Source organism: Eumetopias jubatus, unplaced genomic scaffold, assembly GCF_037043125.1.
Source record: "Eumetopias jubatus isolate StellerSeaLion01/CBP00866 unplaced genomic scaffold, mEumJub1_p1.0 scaffold_13, whole genome shotgun sequence".
Classification (NCBI taxonomy): domain Eukaryota; kingdom Metazoa; phylum Chordata; class Mammalia; order Carnivora; family Otariidae; genus Eumetopias; species Eumetopias jubatus.
This window is the reverse complement of record NW_028274819.1, coordinates 2,066,334-2,088,383: the sequence shown is the minus strand read 5'-3', so window position 1 is coordinate 2,088,383 and position 22,050 is coordinate 2,066,334. Positions and strand designations below refer to the sequence as shown.

General features: G+C 50.9%; 1 protein-coding gene across 7 annotated transcripts in view; it reads right to left on the bottom strand.

Moving 5' to 3' along the window:
* The window catches only part of KCNQ1 (potassium voltage-gated channel subfamily Q member 1), a 315,307-nt gene that overhangs the window by 203,313 nt on the left and 89,944 nt on the right, over positions 1–22,050 (bottom strand). For all 7 annotated transcript variants that reach the window (XM_088017545.1, XM_028117975.2, XM_088017544.1 and 4 more), the window contains 3 exons: positions 21,549–21,644; positions 19,221–19,343; positions 18,195–18,339 (listed from right to left, as the gene is read on the bottom strand). In XM_088017545.1, the coding sequence (XP_087873671.1) occupies positions 18,195–18,339; positions 19,221–19,343; positions 21,549–21,644 (364 nt within the window). The remainder of the gene's footprint in view (positions 1–18,194; positions 18,340–19,220; positions 19,344–21,548; positions 21,645–22,050) is intronic.

Genomic DNA, 22,050 nt, shown 5'->3' with positions numbered 1-22,050 from the left:
ACATACGTTCTTTTCTCAGCTTCTGTAAAGACAAAGTTACATAAGTTAATCATTATGACAGTGTACTGTTGGGCTTATAACATGTAGATATAACATATTTAACGATAACAACACAGAAATGGGTAAAATGTAATAAAGCAATATAGAAGTCACTTCTGTACCTGACCAGGCTTGGATGAGTATGAATCTGACACAAGGATGTATATGATAAATATAGGAACAACCACCAAGGAAGTGACTCAAGTAGTGAAAAATCACTAAAGAACCTTAAAAACGGTGTTAGAAAATATTCACCAAATGCAAAAGAAAGCAGTGGGCACAAAAATACAGGAGACAGAAAACAAAAAGTAAAACTGAAGACATAAATCCAACTATATCAATAACATTAGGCATGGTTGCATTAAAGAATAAAAAGGCAGAGCTAATCAGACTGAATGAAAAAGTAAAGTCCAGTGATATGGGTCTACAGGAAGTATGCTTCAGATTCAAAGATACAAACAGACTGAAAGTAAAAGGATGGAAAAATATACATCACATGAATAACAACCACACGCTACTTGGAGCACTATACCGAAATCAAAGTAGCCATGGAAACAGCCAAAGAGACAGTTGTTGGAGTCTTCAATACTCCATTTTCAATAATGTATAGAACAAATAAGCCAAAGATCAATAAAGAAAAAGAAGATGTGAACCATACTATAAACGAACTAGACCCAACAGATATCGACAGAACACGACAAACAACAACCAAAGAGTATGTAGCCTTCAGGTGCACATGGAACATTCTCTAAGAGGGACCATATGCTGCACCATAAGACAAACCTCAGTGCTTTTTAAAGGATTATAATACAGATTGTTTTCTGAACACAATGGATCAAAAGTAGAAAAATGTGAAATTTAAACAACAGACTCTTAAATGACCGATACATCAAAGAAGAATTCATGAGAAAAGTTAGAAAATACTTTGAGATGAATGAACGTGCAGACACAATATACCAGAACTTGTGGGATTCAGGGACAGCAGTGCTAAAAGGGAAATCTCTGGCTGCAGATGCCCACATTAAAAAAGAGAAGAGACCTCATATCAATAACCTAACTCTCCACCATAGAAAGCGGGAAGAAAAAAAGAGAAAAAAAACTAACCCGAAAGCAAGCAGAAGAAATGAAATAATGAAGGTTAAGGTAGAAGTTAATGAAATAGAGGCTAGAAAAAATAATAGAATCAGTAAAACCAAACGTCCATTATTTGAAAGATCAACAAAATTGACAACCCCTTGGTGAGTCTGATGGGAGGGAGAAGATTCAAATGACTACAATTAGAAATGAAAGAGAAAACTTCACAGCTGGCTTTATAGAAATAAGAAGGATTTAAATGAATGCTATAGAAATTTTATAATAATAAATTATACAACTTAGATAAAATGGACAATTTCCTAGAAAGCAAAAAACTACTAAAACTGACTAGGAATAGGTAGAAACTTTGAACAGACCTATAACAAATAAAGAGACAGAATTAATAATCCAAACACTATCCACAGACAAAAGCCTGCAAGGCCCAGATGGCTTCACTGATAAATCCTACTGAAAAATAAAAGAATAAAAATTCTTTACAAACTCTTCCAGAAAGAAAGTAGAAGAGGAAGAGACACTTCTGGACACAGTCTGCAAGGGTGACATTACCCTGTGACCAAACCAGAGAGAGATACAGCAAGAAAAGAGAACTACAGAGCAATGACTCTTACAAAAATAGGTGGAAAATGCCCAACAAAACACCAGCCAATAAAATCTAGCACTCTATAGGAGGGATTATACACTAGGACCAAGTGGGATTTGTTCCAGGAATGCAAGGTTGGATTAACGTCTGAAAAATCAATTAATCTAATGCACCAGGTCAATGAAATAAAGGGCAAAAACGACATGATTATCAATAGAAGAAAACAGACAGCAAAAAGCATTTGGTAAAATTCAATACCCTTCCGTGATGATAGAACAACATTTAGGGTACTAGGGAGAGAAAGGAACTTGCCAGTCTGATAAAGGGCATTTAGTATAAAACCACAGCTACCATGGGACTTCATGGTGAAAGACTGTCCTGATCGGTAACAGGACAAAGATGTCTGCTCCCACCACCTCTATTCAACATTATATTGGAGGTTCTATCCAGGACAATTAGGCAAGAAAAATAAAGGCGTCCAGTTTGGAAAGAAAGAAGTAAAAGTATTTCTATTCACAGATGACATAATTTTATATATAGAAAAATCTCAAGCAATCCACTAAAAACCTATGATAACTAGTAAACAAGTTCAGCAAGACTGCAAGATACATTCATATATAGAAACCAATTGTATTTCTACACACTTTCAATAAACAATCAGAAAATGAAATTATGAAAAAAATTTCACACACAATATCAAAAAAGAATAAAGCACAACAATGTAACTGTACTTACTGCCACAGATTTGTAAACTTCAAAATGGTTAAAATGGTAAATTTTGTTTTATATACACTTTACCACAATAAAGAAAGAAAAAAAATAGGAATAAATTGAACAAAAGAAATGCAAAACTTATACTCTGAAAACCACAAAATATTATTAAAAGAAAATATCTAAATAAATGAAAGACATCCCATGTTCATGAATTGGAAGACAATACTGTCATGTGGGCAATAACCCCCCCCACACACACACCGATCTACCAATTGAACGCAACACTCACCAGAATCCCGACTGAGTTCCTTACACAAACTGACACGCTGATTCTAAAATTCATATGGGAGTTCTAATGACCTAGAATAGCCAAAGCAATCTTGAAAAAGAATAAAGTTGGGGGATTCATACTTCCCGATTTCAAAACTTACTACAGAGTAACAGTGTTCAAAACGGTGTGGTTCCGGGTATAAGACAAGACACAAGACATTTAGGTCAGTAGAATAGGAGGAGAGTCGAAAAGTAAAGCCTTCCATCTGTGGTCAATCGATTTTTGTCATGGGTGCCAAAAGTATTCAGTGGGGAAAGAATTACATTGTGGACAAATGGTGCTGGAACTGTATGGAAAAAAGGAAAAAGAATCTGGACCCCTCCTTACACCACATGCAAAAATTAACCCAAAATAGATCAAAGACCAAAATACAACAAAGCTCTTAGAAGAAAACATAGGGATAAACCTTCATGACCCAAGATTTGGCCATGCGTTTTAAGACATAACACCAAAAGCAGAAGCAACAAGAGAAAAAAGATATGTTGGACTTTGACAAAATTAAAACTCTGTGGTTCAAAGGACATTCTAAAGAAAACAAAAAGAAACCCCCAGTGGGGAAGAAATATTGGCAAATCATTTATCTGATAAGGAATGATGGCTAGAACAGATGAAGAACTCTCGTAACTCAAAAACAAAAAGACAAATATTCTAATTTTTAGAAACGGATGAAGGAATCTGAATAGACATTTCTTCCAAAAACCAGATATATAAACAGTCAGTCAGCACACAACAAGATGCTCAATATATCACTAGTCCTAGGGCAACGTTAATCAACACCACAGCGAAATTCCACGTAACACACACGAAGTTGGCTAAATAACAGGACAGGTAATAACAAGTGCTCACACAGATACAGGGACATTGTAGTGTTCATACACGGTGAGGAGATGAAAAATGGCACACTCGCTTTGGAAAACAGTTTGTGAGTTTCTTAAAACATTAGACATAGAGTTACCCTGTGACTCAGCATGCCTCTGCCACATATTTCCCCAAGAGAAAGGATATGGCCGCACAAAAACGTGTTCGCGAATGTTCACAGCGGCATTATTCCTAACAGTCAACAGGTGGAAGCAGCCCAAATGCCTAGTAGCTGATGGATGGATTCAAAAAAACCTTGATATGTCCAAAGAACAGAATATTATTTGGCTGTAAAGTAAAATGAAGTACTTTTATGCATGACAACATGATGGGTGAATCCTGAAAACATGCCGCTCAGTGTTAAGAAGCCAGTCACGAAAGACCACGTATGGTATGACGTCATTTATGTAAAATGCCCAGAACAGGCAAATCCATAGGGGCAGGAAGCCAGTGAGTGGTTGGCTAGGGCTTAAGGGGATGGAATGGGGGACTGGGGCATGGTGTTTAAAGGGGGCTGGGTTTCTTTTGGGGGGTGATGAGAAACGGCTTTGACACTGCGGCGGTTGCACAACTCTGGGAATGTAGTGAGACCGCGGAATCGGACACTTCAAATGGCTGGATTGCACGGTTCACGAATGAGAGCCCAGTAGAGCTGTTACCAAGGAGACTATGGGGAACAACGCTCAGGATCGAGGGTAGGACAAAGAGCTCTCAGACTCGACAGCAAAATACAATCCATACACAGGATACACTGGACTTCATTGAAATGAAAATATTTGCTCTGTGAAGGACCTGGTGAGGAGCACCAGGTCAACCCCAGGCTGGGTGAGGACATGTATCTAGAGTAAGTACCGTCTTCTCACAACTCAGGAGTTAGAAACATTCCAGTTGGAAAATGGGCAAATGATTGGAACATTTCGGCAAGTAAGAGATACAAGGGGCCGATGTGCGCACGAGAAGATGCTCAGCGTCACCAACCGTCAGGAGGATGCAAACTCGAATCAATGAGATACTGCTACACACCTGTGAGAACAGGTGAACTGAAAACCAGTGTCCACACCAGACGCTGGCAGGGGCACGGAGAAACGGGGTCACCCCGACCCTGCAGGAGGGGACGTGAAGTCGGTACGGCCACGGGGGAGAACGGGTTTGCCATTTCTAGAAGACGTACTCAGCAAGTACACCCCCGGGGCCTTATCCCGGAGAAACCACATCACATTCACATAAAAACCTGTCCATGGGTATTCATGCCAACTTCATCTGTGTCTTACTCTTCTGGGGCCACTGTCATAAATTACCACAAATTCAGCAGCTTAAAATGACGCAAATGGATTCTTTGGCAATTCCGAAGAGTTGTTCCAGAAGTTGGAAGCGAACATCCTGGACAGGTATGATTCCTTGTGGAGGCTCTCGGGGAGGATCCATTTCCCTGCCTTCTCTTTCCTCTGGAAGCTGCCTGTTTTCCCTAGCTGGTGGTCCTGACTCACACGCACACCGCGTCTTCTCCCCCTGCTTCCGGTGATACGTCACTGTTCTCTCCTGTCGTCCAATCCCCTTCTGCCTCCCTCCTGCAAGGACATTTATGATGACACTGGACCCCAGGATAATCCAGGATCCCCCCTAGTCTCAATATCCTTAATTTAAGCGTGTAGGTGGAGTCTCCTTCACCATATAAGGTGACAGTCCCTGGTTCTAGGAATCTGGACCTCAATGTTTTGGGGCCTGTTATTCAGCCTACCAGAATTCGTCGTAACTCCAAACTGGGAACCACACAGCTGTCCTCCAGCAGGCGAGGAGTTAAACCAACTGGTGTGTCCACGCCACAGAATGCCACTCGGCTATACAAATGAACGAGCTACAGATAGTCTTGAGAGTTACGCTACATGAAAAAAGCCAACTGCAAACACTCAGGTGCTGTGTGACCCATTTATACGCCGTTCTTGAAATGACAAAATTAGGGGAGTGGAGAGCAGGTGAGTGGTGTCAAGGGATTAAGGGGGGCGGCGAGAGTGGGAGGGAAGTAGGTGTGGCTACAAAGAGGGCACATCAGGGACCCCTGACACAGGAATGGCCCGACTCTCGGTTGTCTCAACGTCCGCCTGGTTGTGATTTGGACTCTGGTTTCCAATGACGAGACCCCCCAGGACAACTGCATAAAGGACATGTGGGATCTCTGTGGCTTCTCTTACGGTTGCATCTGAATGTCTAAAAACACAAAGTTTAATGTTTAAAAATGGGCCAAAGATCCAAATAGACATTTCACCAAAGAAGATACGTAACTGGCCAACGAGCACATGAAAAAATTCTGAGCATCATTTGTCACTAGGGAAGCACAAATCAAAGCCACAGCGAGATACCCGCGTGGCTAGAATAAAGACAACAAGCGAAATAGTAATAAGGTTTTGGATAAACAGAAACCCTCACAGATTGGTGGTGGGAATGTAAAACGGTGCATCCACTTTGGAAAACCGCCTAGCAATTCCTCAAGAAGGGAAACCCAAAGTTACCATGAGAGCCATTCCTCTGCCGGTATCTCCGCAGGATGAAGGAAAGTGCGTGCACACAGCTCGTAACCACGTTTCGTATAATCGCCAGGAGGTGGGAACAAGGCAAAACAATGCGGGAAGATCCCTCAACTGGTGAGTGGGTGAGCAAAAAATGGGGCTGTCCGCACGATGAGTACTTACTTTTCAGCAACAAAAAGGAATGAAATACTTTAGGTGCTATAATTTGGATGAGCCTCAAAAACACGCTTAAAGCAGCCAGGAAAGCAAAGATTCCATTTTCTACCATTGTCTAGAGCCTGCACATCTAGGGCCTGCTGTGGCTGTGGGAGGGGTGGCTGGTGCTGGGCGTGGGGACAGGGATGGACTCCACGTGGGCGCGGCGGGTCTTACGGCGGGGTGGGGGTGGGGGTCCAAACCCAGATCGTGGTGATGATTGCAGAAGTCAGTAAGTCTCCTGGAATTACACTGAAAATGGGTGAGTCTTATGGTACATAAATTGTACCTCCATGAAGTGGTTTTATAAAACAAGTAAAAAAAAAGTGAAGCGTACAGAACTAATTTTCAAATGAGTGACAAAACCACACTGAAAGGAGACAGAAGAGGAAGAGTGGGAGAGAGGAGAAAAATCATTATCGCAAGCACTTTGAGACCATAGTGCTTGATTAAGCAACCTTAATCTTGAGTGGGAGGAGGCGGAGAATTACAAACAAGCCAGCAGGTCTGATCTGATGGTGGCAAGGACAAAGCGACGAAGAAAACATGTTAGGTGCGTCGTGAGCAGCGAGTCTGTGTGCTGATGGGGCGGGGAGGCAGTCATCTCACTAGGGACGAAGCAGGCTTGCAGGTAAGGGATGCCCAGTCTGGACAGAGGAGAAGGAGGGACACGGGCGTGGGCTCCAGATTTCCCAGGGGTGTGCCTGTGCACACACAGGTATTTACATGTGCACACCTTTGTGTGTATTTCCTTAGCTCCGTGCACAGAAGGGCGGAGGAGAAAAGATGCCTAGTAGCAACAGGCACACCCAGTGCCCAGATTTTGGTTTCCAGTAATTTCACCCCCCGTTCAAAAGAACCAGAGCTCCTCAGAAAATTGACGGACTCTGGGGCTGGAGCAGAGTGTGTATGAAATAAGCTTGAATCTTGTTTTACCAGAACATAAAGAAATGCTAAAAAACAAACAACCAAAAAAATGTGAGCATGTCACAAGGACAGAGAAGCCAGCCAAATCTGGGACAATTTAATTAGCGAAATAATGAAGGACAGTAAGAATTATCATACAAAAATCCATGATCCCATGCATATAGATAATAAGTCAACAGAAGTAAATAAATGGGGGAGAAGGAAAGCTTTTCCCACGGTACAAAGTTGAGATATTTTCCCTTGGAATACCATTCTCATTGGACCGATTTTAGTGGAAGAGTGCTAGAGCTGGAAAAGCATCGTTTTGCAATCACCCTCATAAAGCCCGGTTCCAGAAAGCCTCTAAATCCAGAAGACATTTTTTTAATAAGCAACAGGATATGTTCATGGCTTTAGATTATTTCCCCCAGTTGCTTATCGGCTGCAAAGCAATGTAGAATGACTGACTCTTTGATGGGTGATTAAAGCTGTATCACCACCAGTGAGGGGTGGGGAGCATCATGTGCCTCAGGGTGGGTCCCCCCAAGAAGGACACCCTGTCACTGATGGGACATTCCAGCTGGGAAGTTACAACCCAAATCCAACCACAAGGAAACATCCAGCAAAACCCCCAAGAAATGGCAGGACTGTCACCCTCAGAAACTTGAATGTCATAAGAGGCAGAGACCAGGCATGTTCCAGAGTAAAGAGGGCCAAAGAGCTGGTCCCCTGGGCCCCCGCACTAGACACTGCCCCGGAGGGAGGAGTATGTGAAAGGTTCAGCCGTGTCCTCCGGCAACACTAGGACACGGACGGTTGAGGAGGTGAAGGGACTGGATCCACGCCTGTGGGAGGAGGCTGTTCTGAAGTGTGCCGTCGCTTTAAAAGGGGGTCCCTTTATTTTTAGGAAATACCCAGCAGAAGGTTTAGAGGCAAAGGTCTATGGGGCATGTGACTTATGTGGCAATGGCTTAGCAACCAGCTACGTGATTGTACATATTGAAAGGGGGATGCACGATGTGGGGGCAAACTATTAACCATCAGCAAACTGCAGATTAAAGAGCATGTGAATGTTTTAGATCTCATTCATATTCTTGCTGTTTTTCTGTAGCTCAAAATCATGTGCAAATAAACAGTTAAAAAAAAACCCAAACCTCCAAAAGCTCTCAGGTGTCCCTTCAGCCTAGTGGTCTTCAACTGGGACCAGTGCCCACCCCCCACCCCCGCAGGACACTCAGCAATATCTAGAGACGTTCTGCTTGTCGGTGTCCCACGGTGCACACAGCAGCCCCTCTGCAAAGCCTGATCTGACCTCAAATGCCAGCAGGGCCTCGGGGAAGAAGCACTGCTTCCCTCCTCTGACGGGAGAGGATGGTGCCCTGCCATTGATGGCTGGCGGGGGTGCCAGGAAGGGGAGCCCCGCCTGCAGAAGGGCGAGGCCAGGCAGCACTCACTGATGGTTAATGCACCTGTTCCTGTGTTAAGGGCTGAACCAAGTCCCTGAGGCTCAGAGTTCAGAGCGCTCCGTCCCAGCATCTCCGTATGTGATATTTGGAGAAGGAGCCTCAAAGGACGTTAGGTTCCAATGAGGCTGTGAGTGAGGCTCCTACTTCAATACAGCCGGTGTCTCTATCAAAGCAGGAAACCGAGGAAAGACTCGGTGAGGAGAGGCGAGAAGGTGGCCCTCCACCAGCCCAGGACGGAGCAGCCCTGGCCACACCTTGATCCGGTCTTTCCGCCTCCGGGACAGTGACGGAAACTTCTGTGGCTTAAGCCACGCAGTTATGCAGCCTCCAGTAAACTAATGCATCCCAGCAATTAGGACAGAGAAACGAAAGGACCTGTACTTGGGGTTCGAGGGAGGTTTCTGGAAGACTGGCCCAAACCCGAAGCAAAGGAGACTTCTGGCAGTGGGAAAGATTGTGGCTCTTGCCCACCATGGGGGATGAAGGGGAGATTGAAAATCTCAGGATGAATTGCTCCAGCAGCCTTGGAGGGAGTCTCACCATGTGGACTGAAGGGGAAAGGCAAGAAAGCAGGCGTGACACAAGGCCATGTGCTTGGATGGCACTGACCGGCCCCTGTTACAGCTGGAGCATGCAGAGAACAAGAATAAATCCTAGACTACTCACTTGGGTCCCAGAGGGGAAGGTGACCAAGCAAACAAGGAACAAAGGACTCACCGAAGCCTACACATCATACCCAGCTGCAGAGTTCATGGTGTGAAGATTATAAAGCAATACAATTTTAAGAAACCGTAAAAGAAAGACCAGCCCCAAGATATGTGGTGTGAGGAGCCAGGTGGAGAGTGGGTTGTTTGGCGGGGGAGGAGGCCAGAGGCACCCGGAAGCCAGCGACACACAGGCCCAGGGTCCTAACTTGTTTGGTCAACACCATAGTCCTGGGCGCAGCCCTGCTAGGATCCCCATTTCGCGGGTCCAGAAACTGAGGCCCAGAGAAGGCAGTAGCCGGCTCAGAGTCACACAGGAGAGAATCGCAGAGCTTCCTGGCTGTCAGGTTGTGCTCAGAACCACCCCATGAATCTGCCACTCGACCTCTAAAGACAAAATTGTAAAGGAAGAAGGATTTAATTTTCCTGTTTCAGAATCTGGCAGAATTTGGTGTTAGATTTTTTAAAGTAACAACAGCCAGGAAAGGTGGGACAGATCTGAATGATGCCATGAATGTACGCGTGCGCGCTTGTGTGTGTGATCCGTCACAATGTAGGTTTTATCTGTGTATACAAATGAAAGTCTGTGTTTTGCAGATAGAGAATATATCTTAACTTAGGCCCACGGAACATTTACAAAAGCAATGCTTTCATGTTTGTACTTGGACACAGAGAAAATCTTTACTGGAAAAATGCAACTATTTCAAAGGCCGTATCTTCTCCCTATAAGCCTGTTAAATTAGAAACTGCAACAGAGATAAAAAATGTTCTGCTTAAAAAGTGAGAAAACATTTCTTCAGATGAAAGAGAAAGTCAAAACATAAACAACGATCAAGAAAGCAAAGACAAGGAACATATTTCACAGCAAGATCTACGCCTCAGCTAACCCTGCACCAGAGGAAAACATCTGACTTCTAAAACTTGCAGAAGAGAGACTTTAAATCAACCCACTGTTACTCTTCCTTAAGTTTTTTAAAAAGTGCATTGATCTGAGAGAGGGAATGAATAGATATAAAAGCCCAAGTTGGGGAAACAGAAAACAAAAAAGCAAAAAGGTAGTTCTTGAATAAGAATGTAAGTATATAATAAAATGAGATAAACTGGATCAACTTCTCATGAGATTGGGGGGAGGGTAGCAAAACTGTAAAAGCTGAAAGCTCAGGCAAGAAACAAAGGGCTGACCAAGCCAGAAGAACATAAAATCACTAGAAGTAACTTTGTTGCTACCAAATGGCAACATAATTGCAACCCTCGAAGATTAAATAGCAATGAATACATTACCCTGAGAGAGGCAGCACATTGATTTAGAACAAATTAGCATAAAGCAGACTAAAAAGAGATTAAAGATCTCCTTTAACACATGCACCAGCCCAGATGGTTTTACAACTTTGCTGTGTGGTTGAGTCTCAGAGAAGGTGATTCCAGCATTCTTTTCAGGCTGTCCCCAGACACATTCGCGGGGCTCCCTTTCCTCCAACACTGTATCTGCACACACATGCTGCCCGATTTCCTCCTCTTCTGAGCCCGAGGTGCGGGCCATCAGGGATGCACATACGACACTCCCCTGAAGCTGAGCTCCACTCGGGGATGCTGGTGGTTTGCCATCTTTTGCTATTTAACAACTGCAGGAATCAGTCCCCTGACCAGGGGTCATTTTGCAAATGTGCAATGTGAGTGAATACTTTTCTGGAAGGGTAGAAGGGCACGTGCACCTGGAATTTTCATGCAAACTGCCTCATGTGTCTCCATAGCGCCTGCATCCGTGTATCCTCCCAGCGTCCATGGCTGAGCTTAGGCTTTCCAAGCACACTGGCCCGCGGGCGACCACCCGTCAGAGAAGTCAAGCCCCCATGGCTTTAATTTATATTTCTGTGATCCTAACTGAGGTTATCAGCATCTGTTCATCCGTAAGCAGCTCAGTATCTCCTTTTTCTAGAACTGTATTTATATCTTTTATCCTTTTGTCTTCAGGACTTACGGAGTTTCCCGACAGCCTGATGAAATTAGCCCTATGTGTATGATATGAACGGTGACTATTTTCCCCAGATTAGCATTTAAAAAAATCTATTGGGGTATTTCTTGTTATGCAAGATATTTTTATGTTTTTTTTTTTCATCAAGGCATAATGGACATATAACAAACTACCCATGTTCAAAGTGTACGATTTTGGTAACTTTGGACACATGAAACCGTTGGCACAATCAGGATCATGAGCATAGCCCTCACCCCCTGGGTCTCTCTGTGGCCTTCTGAGCTCCCCCCACAACCAGATCTCCATGCCCACACATCCCAGGACAGCCGCTCGGCCTGCCCTCCTTCTAGACCAGTCAGCGATTTCCTAGAGTTTCATACAAATAGAAAAAGGCACCCTGAACTCTTTTTTTCCCTTTTCTTTATTTCTTTCCTCTTATTAATTAATTAATTTATTTTGTGCCTGGCTTCTTTCAGTCATCATAATTATCCTGCTATTTATCCAGGCTGTTTTGTGTGCTCGTGGCTCATTCTCTGCTATTTCTGAGTAGTGGTATATCATCGTGTGGGTATACCATGATTTAAAAAACATTTTGTCGGATGTTGATGGGCATTTGCAACGTTTCCAGTTTCCATGAAATGACTATGAACAAACTCCATGAAACCGTGTCAGTATGTGTGTCTGCTCTTATTCCTCCTGGACACGTATTGAGGAATAGAATGGCTGGATGATATGGCAGGTGCACATACAACATATTAAAAAAGTCCCAGACTGATTTCCACAGCGGCACCATTTACTGTACCGCTGGGTGTGCACGAGGGCGCCAGCACCATGTCCCGGGTGTACCTGTGTGGGTGATAGCATCTTCCCCAGGCCAGTCACCACACTTGGTAAAATTATCTTAATTTTGGCCAATATAGTAATTGTGTAGTAACAACTCATTTTATTTCATTTGACAGAGAGTGAGAGTGCACAAGCAGGGGGAGGAGGGGCAGGCAGAGGGAGAAGGAGAAGCAGGCTCCCCATGAGCAGGGAGCCCGATGCGGGGCTCGATCCCAGGACCCCGGGATCATGACCTGAGCCGAAGACAGACGTTTAACGACTGAGCCACCCAGGCGCCCCTCATTGTGGTTTTAATTTGCATCTCCCTAATAACTAATGATATCAAATATATTCTCTTGTACTTATCCATTTCTCTCTCTCTCTTTTTTAAAGATTTTATTCACTTATTTGAGAGAGGGAGTGAGCAAGAAAGCACAAGTGGGGGTGGAGTTGGGGGCGGGGCAGAGGGAGAAGCAGGCTTGACATGGGACTGAATCCCAGGACTCCGGGATCATGACCCAAGCCAAAGGCAGATGCTTCACTGACTGAGCCACCCAGGCGCCCCTGTTTCTCTTCTTTGATGAGTGTCTGTTTAAACCTTTTGCCTGTTTTTATTTGTTTTTGTCTTATTCCTCAGCCATAAGCATCCCTCTCATATTCTGGACACAAATCCTTTATCAGATGGATGATTTGAAAATATTTTCTCCCCGTCTGGGCTTTATCTTTTCATCCTCTTAATACCGTCTTTCAAAGAGAGGTTTTTAATTTTGAAAAGTCCAAATGGTTGGTTCTTATCATATCTCATGCTGCTGGTGTCATGTTCGAGAAGCTTAGCTCTCAAAGTCACAGAGATTTTCTCCTGCATCTTCTTCTGTAACTTTTAGGCTTCTATTTCCGTGATAAATTTTGAGCTGATTCTTGTGTATGATGTAAGACGTAGCTCCAAGTTCACTGTTTGGCAGATTGATGCTCTAGCTGTTCCCATGCTATTCGTTGAAACTGCTATCCTTTCTCCTTTCTGTGCCTCGGTCAGAAGTCACCTGTCCCTACGCGTGTAGGTTTATCCGAACTCTATTCTGTTTATCATTCTATTCACTTAATCTCTATGCTCATGCTAGTCCTCCAACTCTGCTCGTTTTTAAACATTGTTTTGGAACTTCAGGGTCATTTCCGTGCAAATTTCAGAACCAGCTCATTAGTTTTCACAAAGTGCCCGGTGGGATTCTGATGGCTAACCCATTGAGTTCAGAGATGAATGTTGAGGCTGGTGATCCGGCAGCACGGCGCACCTCTCCCCAGACCTGGGGATTCTGTGATGCCTCCCCGCAATGTTTTATGTTCACATCTTTTGTTAGATCGCCCTCTGAGTATTTCATGTTTTTAATGTTACAGTAAGTGCAAGTTTTGAAATAATTTTAGAGACAGTGAGCATGAACAGAGGGGTAGCAACAGAGGGAAAGGGAGAAGCAGGCTCCCCGCTGAAGAGGGTATTTTTAAAATTTTGACATCATATTATTTGCTGCCAGAACGTCGAGGTAGAATTGATGTTTGCATGTGGCCCTGGGTCCGCTCACACGCTCGTTCCGTGGTCATCTTGCCCGCGCGTCAGAGAACCACGCCACCTGCCAACGGACAGGGTTTTACCTCTTCCTTTCCAACCTGGACGTCTGCAATGTCTTTTTCTCGACTGTTCCACTGGCTAGAACCTCCAGGTTCATGCGGACTAGAAGTGACAAGAGCAGTGTGTCCTTGTTCCTGTTGTATCCCTGATCTCAGGGGGAGAGTAGCCCGTCTCTCTTTGTGAAGCATCCTAGCTGAAGTTTATGTGTTGATAGGCTTACTGCATGGAGAAAGCTCTTTTGTGTTTTCCATCTGGGGAGAGCTCTTGTAACGAAAGGCTGGCCTGGACCCTGGTGAAGGTGCCAGGAGGGGGCCCAGGTCAGACAGACCTGGAATCACAGAAGCCCTGCTCTAGTCCCCTGTGGTCAGTGCTGGGCTGTGTCCTCGGGGTCCCCAGGGACAGTCCCCAGAATAAGCAGGGGCACATTACAGACACGCTCCTGGGCCTCCCCGCAGGCCCTGTGACTCAGAATCTCCAGGGGCAGCCTCTGAAATTCTACTGCTGGTTTGAGGGAGCCCCAGGCAGTTCCAACCGGGAGGGTCACGGCCCGGCCCTCTGCCGGCAGGGAGCTCACGGCCTCCCTTGCCGGGGACACTCTCTCTGTCACCAACACGAGGACTTCTGTTTCCAGCAATAACCTGATGCCGTCAAAACCCTCTCTGGACAAACTCCCGAACAAGCTCGCCAAAATGACAAATGTCTTCTACAGGCTTGGCCGAGGGCGTCCCTCAGGGCCACAGCGCAGACCATGTGCGTGGGCGGTCCCGGGCGTCCGCTCACCTGAGGAGCCATGCTGTGGTCTGGACGAAGAGCCAGGCCGGGGACCAGCATGAAGCCAGAAGTGGGGACTGAGACTCCACACGTAAACCTGGGCCTCCAGCAAGGCCGAATGAACGGAGGGCAGACTCCAATCACAGAAACAACGCAAAGCAGGAACCAAGCCGCCAAGCCAGGTGGGGCAAATGCCGAGGAGAGAGAAAACCAATTGGTGTTGGCCTGTGTCTGTGGACTACGAGTGAGGTCTCCTCTCGCTGCGTGGGGACGGGCTTGTTCTCACGAGAGACCGGGCCTGTATTGACACCGTGTGGTCATCTCGAAGATCCCACACCACAGACATTCTGAAGGGGTTCACTGCGTCACCCCATCCAAGGGACAAGGTCTCCAGGGCAACGTCCCTTCAACAGGGCCCACAGGAGCCCCAAATAAAGACCCCCACTGACCACCGGGAAACCAGCCATCATGGGAAGGAGTTGCTGAAGCCACCGTGAACAGAGGTAGACTCTCTAAGAACCATGGACGATGATGCCATGGCATGGACGACAGTGTGGCACAGATGAAGACGTGGCACGGATGGTGATGTGGTGGCTGGGATGGTGACTTCATGGCCCGGATGGTGACGTCATGGCACGGATGATGATACTGTGGCACAGATGATGATGTCATGACATGGATGGTGATGTGCTAACATGGGTGATGATGTCATGGCACGGATGATGACAGCATGACACAGATGGCGATGTCATGGCCCGGTGATGACATCATGGCACGGGTGATGACGTGGTGGCACAAACGATGACATCGTGGCCCGGATGATGACATTAGCATGTTCAAGTGACTGATTAATTCCAAGTTGTACACTATGAGGAAGACACAAGCTGCGAAGACTGAGCAAATCACGCCCTCACACAAGGATGCACAGAAGTGGAAAAAATGTGAGGTCCTTGAAATTAAAATCCCAGCAGGTGGACTAACCAGTGGGTCAGACACGTCGGAACAGTCCGCAAACTGAGAAGAAGCTGCCAAGAAGGCAGCTGGGGAGACAGAGTAGGAAAATATTAGAGACAATCAAGCAGGACAAACCGAGATGGCTGAGTCAAAGTTTCCAGGGCAGATCAGAGCCATTAGGGGAGGCGATAATTTCTGACAGGGTTGTGCTAATGTCCACGCCGGATGAAAGACACGAACCCTCAGATTCAGGGATCACAGAGGATGGTGGGACAGAGAGCTAGCCCCCACCTTGCCCCACTGCAGTGACACGACCCGGCACTGGAGTCCAAGGGAAGGCACCGGGAGCCCCCAGAGGGGGTCAGGTCACCTCCTCAGGGTGGCCAAGGAGCTGGACGACAGGCGGAAACCAGACTCTGCGGCACATCTGCTGAGCGTTTGGAGGGAATATGTATCTCAACCCGTCACCTCTTCCTCAACTAGACTGTCACCCAACAGCAAGGGCAAAATATGATGATGTCAGACAAACAAAAACCGAGTTGACCGTCGGCGGACCTTCAGGAAGAAGAACATTAAACCCAAACTCTGAAGCAGAAACCCAGCAAATCTCTTGGTAAATGTAAGCAAGTCTCAACTCTATACAAGTGACTGATTCAGAGGATGGTTTAAAAAGGTCAAACCCAAACACAGGGCGACGGCAGCATGGGTAAGGGGCGCGGGGTGGGATCTGGGGCTGCGGTCGGGGATGGCTGCCAGTTGAGGGGAGGGAGAGAGGCGAGGCCTGGCGGGTGCGGCCGGGGGCACAGCACCAGCTCTAGACGGCGCCCACAAATTAGGCTCATGAGCACCGGGCTCTCCTGTGAACCACAAGCAGGAACAAACAGCAAGACCCCCGCGCGCCGGGCTCCTGACCGTAGACCCTGGTGACCAGAACAAGGTGAGCAGTGGGGCGCTGGAACCTGCAGAAGGATGTGAGCCTGGAGGGCAGGGCTCCTGACATCCACCCTGCCTGCTGCCACCACAGGTCCTCCTGTGGCCAGTTAGGGCCTTTTCCATGAACACAGGAGACCCACCCAGGGATTACAAGGGTGGAGACAAGACTCCGGAGGCCATGAATGCGGGTGGGCAGTCATTCCGAGGACCCTAGGTGCCACAGGACAAAAGCCCAGAGACGCCGTGGGCTCCAAACATGGAGAGAAACCACGGAGGTGGGGGGCTGTGCACAGGCCAGCGCCGGGAAGGGGAGGGCACCTGCCTCACACGCCCCTTGGTGCACCTGGATGATGCACGCGGGCCAGGCTCCAGTGCAAGGCCTGGATCCGGCCGGGGGTGGAATTCATCCTGGCTGCTCGCGCCCTGCTGTGTCGGGGCCGGGGCTGTGGGCCCGTCCCAGAGACGGCATCTGCCCGGGATGAGGCCCTTCCTCCCCCACCAGGGCTCTGGAGAGCCTCAGCCACCACCCTCAGGCTGGGGCCACGCGGGGCCCCCTGGGGCCAGGCCAACAGCTAAGGCTCCGGCAACGCCGCGGCCCCGGGCTGGGCTGACCTATCGTGTCAGCGGGAAAGCAAAACTCCTCCATGCAAAAGCATTCCACAAAGGAAGCCTGACTTCCCTGCTCTCGTGCCTCATTACCATTCCGCAGGCATCCCCGGGCACTTAATAACAGCAAACAGTCTGAATGCAGCTCCCCGCATTCAGCAAACAGCCAGAGATGCTTCTCCCCATGCCCGACCTGCCCATTAGCATTTGCGGAGAGCCCCCATCTGCATCGTGACAATGGTCCTGCCCCTGGATCCGGAGTTGGGGGGGGCGGGCATTTGTTGGCACAATTGTCCCTTGTGCCCACTCCAGGGGGCGGGCAGGGCACGCATCCCGGGGGCTCACCAGCGAAGTGGCCAGATTCAGGCCAGAGCGGAATCCCGACCGCACGGGTTGGGGCCGCAGTGGCCCAGTGCCCAGCGGGGTGGGCACCCTGGCCCGGTCCACAGGCAGCCCTGAGGCACAGGGAGTGGCCGCAGCCCCTTTCCGGAACACTTTCCGCCCTGCTGCCAGGGGACTGGGACCACATGCAGGGGGATGCATCAGGGGTCAGCCGCCTGAGAACCGAGCACTTGGCAGGCTGGGCGCCCATAAGCACAAAGCGTCAGGAACAATGTGAGCCTGTCCCTCTCCGCCAGTAGAGACAGTAACACTGTCCCTACAGCGGCCAGTAAGCTGGCACGCTCTTGTGGGTGCCGGGAAGATGTCCCAGAAGGGAGCGACGGACACAGAAGTGCCGGAAGAACAAAGACCCACGGCGTCAAGGACGGGGACAAGTGTGGGTGCACAGAGCTGGCTCTGGATGCCCCGTCCCCACTCTGCCAGGAATGGGGGGGTCAACACGCACGGGCCGCCTCCGTTCTACCAGACACGGGGCGCCAGCCACACAGCACGACCGAGGCGGGGCCCGGCGTCCAGCCCCCCAGAGCATGGAACAGAGCAAGGGGAAGGGTCCCTCCAGAGTGGGGTCCCGCCTCCTCAGAGGGACCTGCCTTTGCGCCGTGGCGGGGAGGGCAGGACGTTGCCGGGCAGACGCCAGGTCAGCGGGAGCCGAGTGCCCGTCCCTGTCCCCACACCCTCGCCTGGGGCGAAGGCTTCTCACCAGAGCCGTCACAGTTGTCCACGGAGAAGTGGTCCGGCCTCCGTGCCTCAGAGACAGGCTCGCACGTGATGTGGGGGACCGTGAGCATCTTCTCTCCAGGATTCACCCCATTGTCCTTGTCCAGTTTGAACTTCTTTCTCTTTACCTAAAATGACAAGCGGTAAGCCGGCGGTTCCCGGGCGTCCGCTAGCCCCAGAACCCCCTGGCAGCCCCCACTGGGCACCTGCCAGGGAACCAGGCCTCAGGGGCCAAGCGCGGCTGGTGGCGGCACTGCGGGGCTGCCAGGGGTCCCACGGGGGGCTCGGCACGGGCGCTGCCCGGGAGCTCGGCCTGAGGGGCGGGCAGGGAGCCGGCAAACAGGTAAACGTCCCAGAGCGCACCGGGGCACGTGCCGACAAGGGCCACCCGGAGGGACGGCGTGTGGGGGGGGCGGCCCGGCGGCCAGCCCGGGGCCAGCAAAGGCCTCTCTGAGGAGGCAATGGGGAGTCTGGGGGGTGTTCGGCACAAGGAACAGAGGGTGCAGGGGCTCTGGGGGCAACTGGCTCCCAGGAGAGCTGGGCGCCACCCTCATTCACCACACCAGCCAGTCACGACATCCTTGCCCAAAACCTGCCCAAACCCCCTGCACCACGACCTCAAGGCCCTCTTTCTGGAGCCGGGGTGCCACCTCTGCCCCGACCGACACCCACCGTGCCCAGCAGAGAGCCTGACATCAGGGCCCTCTCGAGAGCCTTCTCTCCCACCGCCGGCCAGAACTGGCCGGTCCTGCACCGTGGGGCTCCTCCTCCGGGCCCCCTATGGCCCTGGCCTTGCAGCACCAGTGCACACACCACGGCGCCATGGGGACCCCGGGGCGGCGGTGCCCGGCACACCCGCGCCCCCCTTCCCCAGGCCCAGAGTGGTGTTGCTGCCCTAACGGGAGCTCAGCTGACCCCAGGGTCAAACCCTGGCCAGGAGCCATGGCCCCCAAGGCCTCCCCACCCGCTAAGGAGGGACCCTGTCTGGGTGGCAGGTGGGGGCTGTTACCATGACAGACTTCTTGGGCTTGGGGCTGGGGGACAGCAGTGCATGGCTCCGAGCGGGCTTGCGCACGTAGATCTTCCAGGTGGAGGACTCGGGGTTCTCAGCCGCGTAGCACCTCCAGGCCGTCTGAACCAGCACAAGGGAGAGGCGGTCAGCTGCCGAGCTGCCCAACGGCCCCCCATGGGAGCTGCAGCTCCCTGATCCTGCCCACACCCCATCCTGCAGGCCAGCCCCCACCTCCCAGGACCATCCCTGCACCAGGCAGCTCACAGACCCACATGCTGGCTGGGATTTGCAGCTCAACACCACAGAGTCTTCGTCTGTGACCCCAGCGCACTTGCCGCCGCCTTCCCCAGCCTGGTCCCTTCGCAGATGCAAAGACACCTCTTGGCTGCCTCTCCTGGGCCATGCACGGTGGGTGCAGGGACGGGCACAAACACAGGACGCCCTGGGCCTGCAGGCACCAGGCAGGAGGGGTGGCAGGGCAAGGTCCCTCCCAGAGGCCCAAATGTGGGGTCCCAGTGCCTGGGCACCGTCTGCAGTCATGGGGAGTCTCTGGACATCATGCAGCTGAGAAGGGCCTTGGGCCCACATTCTAGAGAGATGCCCATAATGGCCACCATGCAGGGATGAGCTGGAGGAGAGAACGCCACCGCAGGGGATCCGAGGGGCGGACACGCTGCGTCTGGGTGGGCAGTGAGGGATAGGAGGGAGCCTCAGATGGGAACGTATCCTGGGGGCCTTGTCGTTGCCGGCCACGGGGCTGCAGGGTTCCCGGGCGGCCGTGACACCACCCGCGATGGGGACCTGGACAAACACGGCAGCTCTCATGCTACCCACGAGAAAGGCCACAGGCCTGGCCCCTCTGAGGCCCGCGCGCCACCTCCACGTCCCACCTTCCCCAGCGGCAGGCACGTGTCCTGCCCACGAATGTATCGCCAGCCACTGCGTCCTTCCCGCCTCCCCAGGACCCCCATCCTCCAGCGGCAGGCATGTCTGCACCCCCTTGAACGCACCACCCGAGCGCGGCCTTCACAGGGGAGGCTCGCCCCCAAGGCACAAGGCTCAGCAAGGAATCCGCCGCGCCCCCCTCCCACCGGCAGTCTGCCCACAGCGGCCTGGGCTCATTTTACGGCCTGATTTATGGTCTCCCCGAAAGGAGAAGGCTGTAGGGCCATAAAACCATGCCTGAGGGGGCCCAGCCCCTCGGCTTTATGGCCCCTGCTATTTCCTTCCCGTCCAGGTACATGGTCCAGGCCCCAGACGGTGGGTTCCGGAAGGGCTTCAGAGGGACAAGGGGGAGCCCGGGGCTGAGCTGTAGCTCCCAGGCGGAGCCGTGCCTGACGGCTGGCGTCCCCCACGGGGTCCTGCCTAGGGCAGAGGGTGCAGGCGACAAGGCCACGGGGGTGACCCCAGGCCGTCCCCAGGGGTCATCCAGCTCTGGGTACAGCTGCCCCACTGGGCAGAGAGTCCCACATCCACGGCTGGACATGGACCACGCCTGTGCCCTGGGCCTGCTCATTTCCACTCCTCCGCCCCCTGGCCCTCTGGGACCCGGTTTTCAAATATGGTTTTCTGCCTGAGTCTGTGTTTACATTAAAAGGACCAGCCATCCTCTGGTGTGTTCCCAGAGCCCTGGGTCACAGAGCACAGCTGAGTGTCCAGGGGCTCGGGGCCCCCTGATTTCCCCCACTGTTCTTAGGCTCTGTCTCCTCCGGCCCCCAGCAGCCCTGGGGTCCCCATCAGGCACTGAGGGGCCCCAGAATCCAGGGTGTGGCCATGCTATTGGCTCTCGCCAGTCCCACTTGCTGTCACTGGGGAGTCCAAGCCTGTGGGGTGCCAGGGATACCCAGAAGGTGCCCATACTGCACAAGCAGGGCCCCAGCCCCCCTGGGGATGGCCACACCGGGACCCTGCCCTTTTCCTTCCCAGACCTGCTCCAGTGCAGAGTAGGGGAGCGGCCACGGAAGGAGAACGAGGAGGAAGACGCCAAGGCCGGTCGCTGTGGCTGGGAGGGGAGAGGCCCACGGAAAGACATCCCCCAGGTCTGGGTAGGGCACAACCTTGTCCCCTGGCCTGCCTCGCAGGACATGACCTTCTGCAGGACCCTCCAGGGAGGGAGCTGGGCGCCCTGCTCCCATGTCAACCCTGTCAGCACGGCCCACGTTTCCCAGGAGAAGGCACGGCAGTGGGTGCAGGTCTGCACCTCCGCTCCAGAGGGACCCGCATGGAACATCATGGCCAAGAGCAGTTCTGGAGTCTCTGAACGGACACCAACTGGTGTTTACCCACAGACGTGAGGCTGGACGTGACAATGGCGGGCGCCATCACCTGAATGAGCGAGGCTGCCGCCGGGATCTGCCTGTTGAAGTGCTTCTGTCTCTGCTTCTGCTGGACCTTCAGGGCAAAGCCGGAGCCGAGAATCCCCTGGGAAGGAGCAGAAACCAGGGCTTGTGTCCATGCGGGCAGCCACTGCCTGGCCTAGCCTGGGGGACACGGCGGGCGCCTGGGAGACAGGACAGGTGCCAGGGGGACAGGGTGGGCGCCGGGTCGCCGGCTCAGACAGAAGGTAGCCCCGCGCAAGGGGGTCTGTGGCTGCGTCCCCAGGATTGCCAATGGGATGGATGTGACCAGCTTCTCAGGGAGGAAGCTCCCTGTCCGCAGAGGGGATCAATCGTACACACACGCAGACACACACACACGTGTGCACCCTGCGTACACTTACATGACGCATACACGACACACAACACGTGTGTGTGTGACACACACGGAATCCATACACGTATCTGTAGTGAGTGACGTGTCACATACGCCCACACCCTACACGGATACA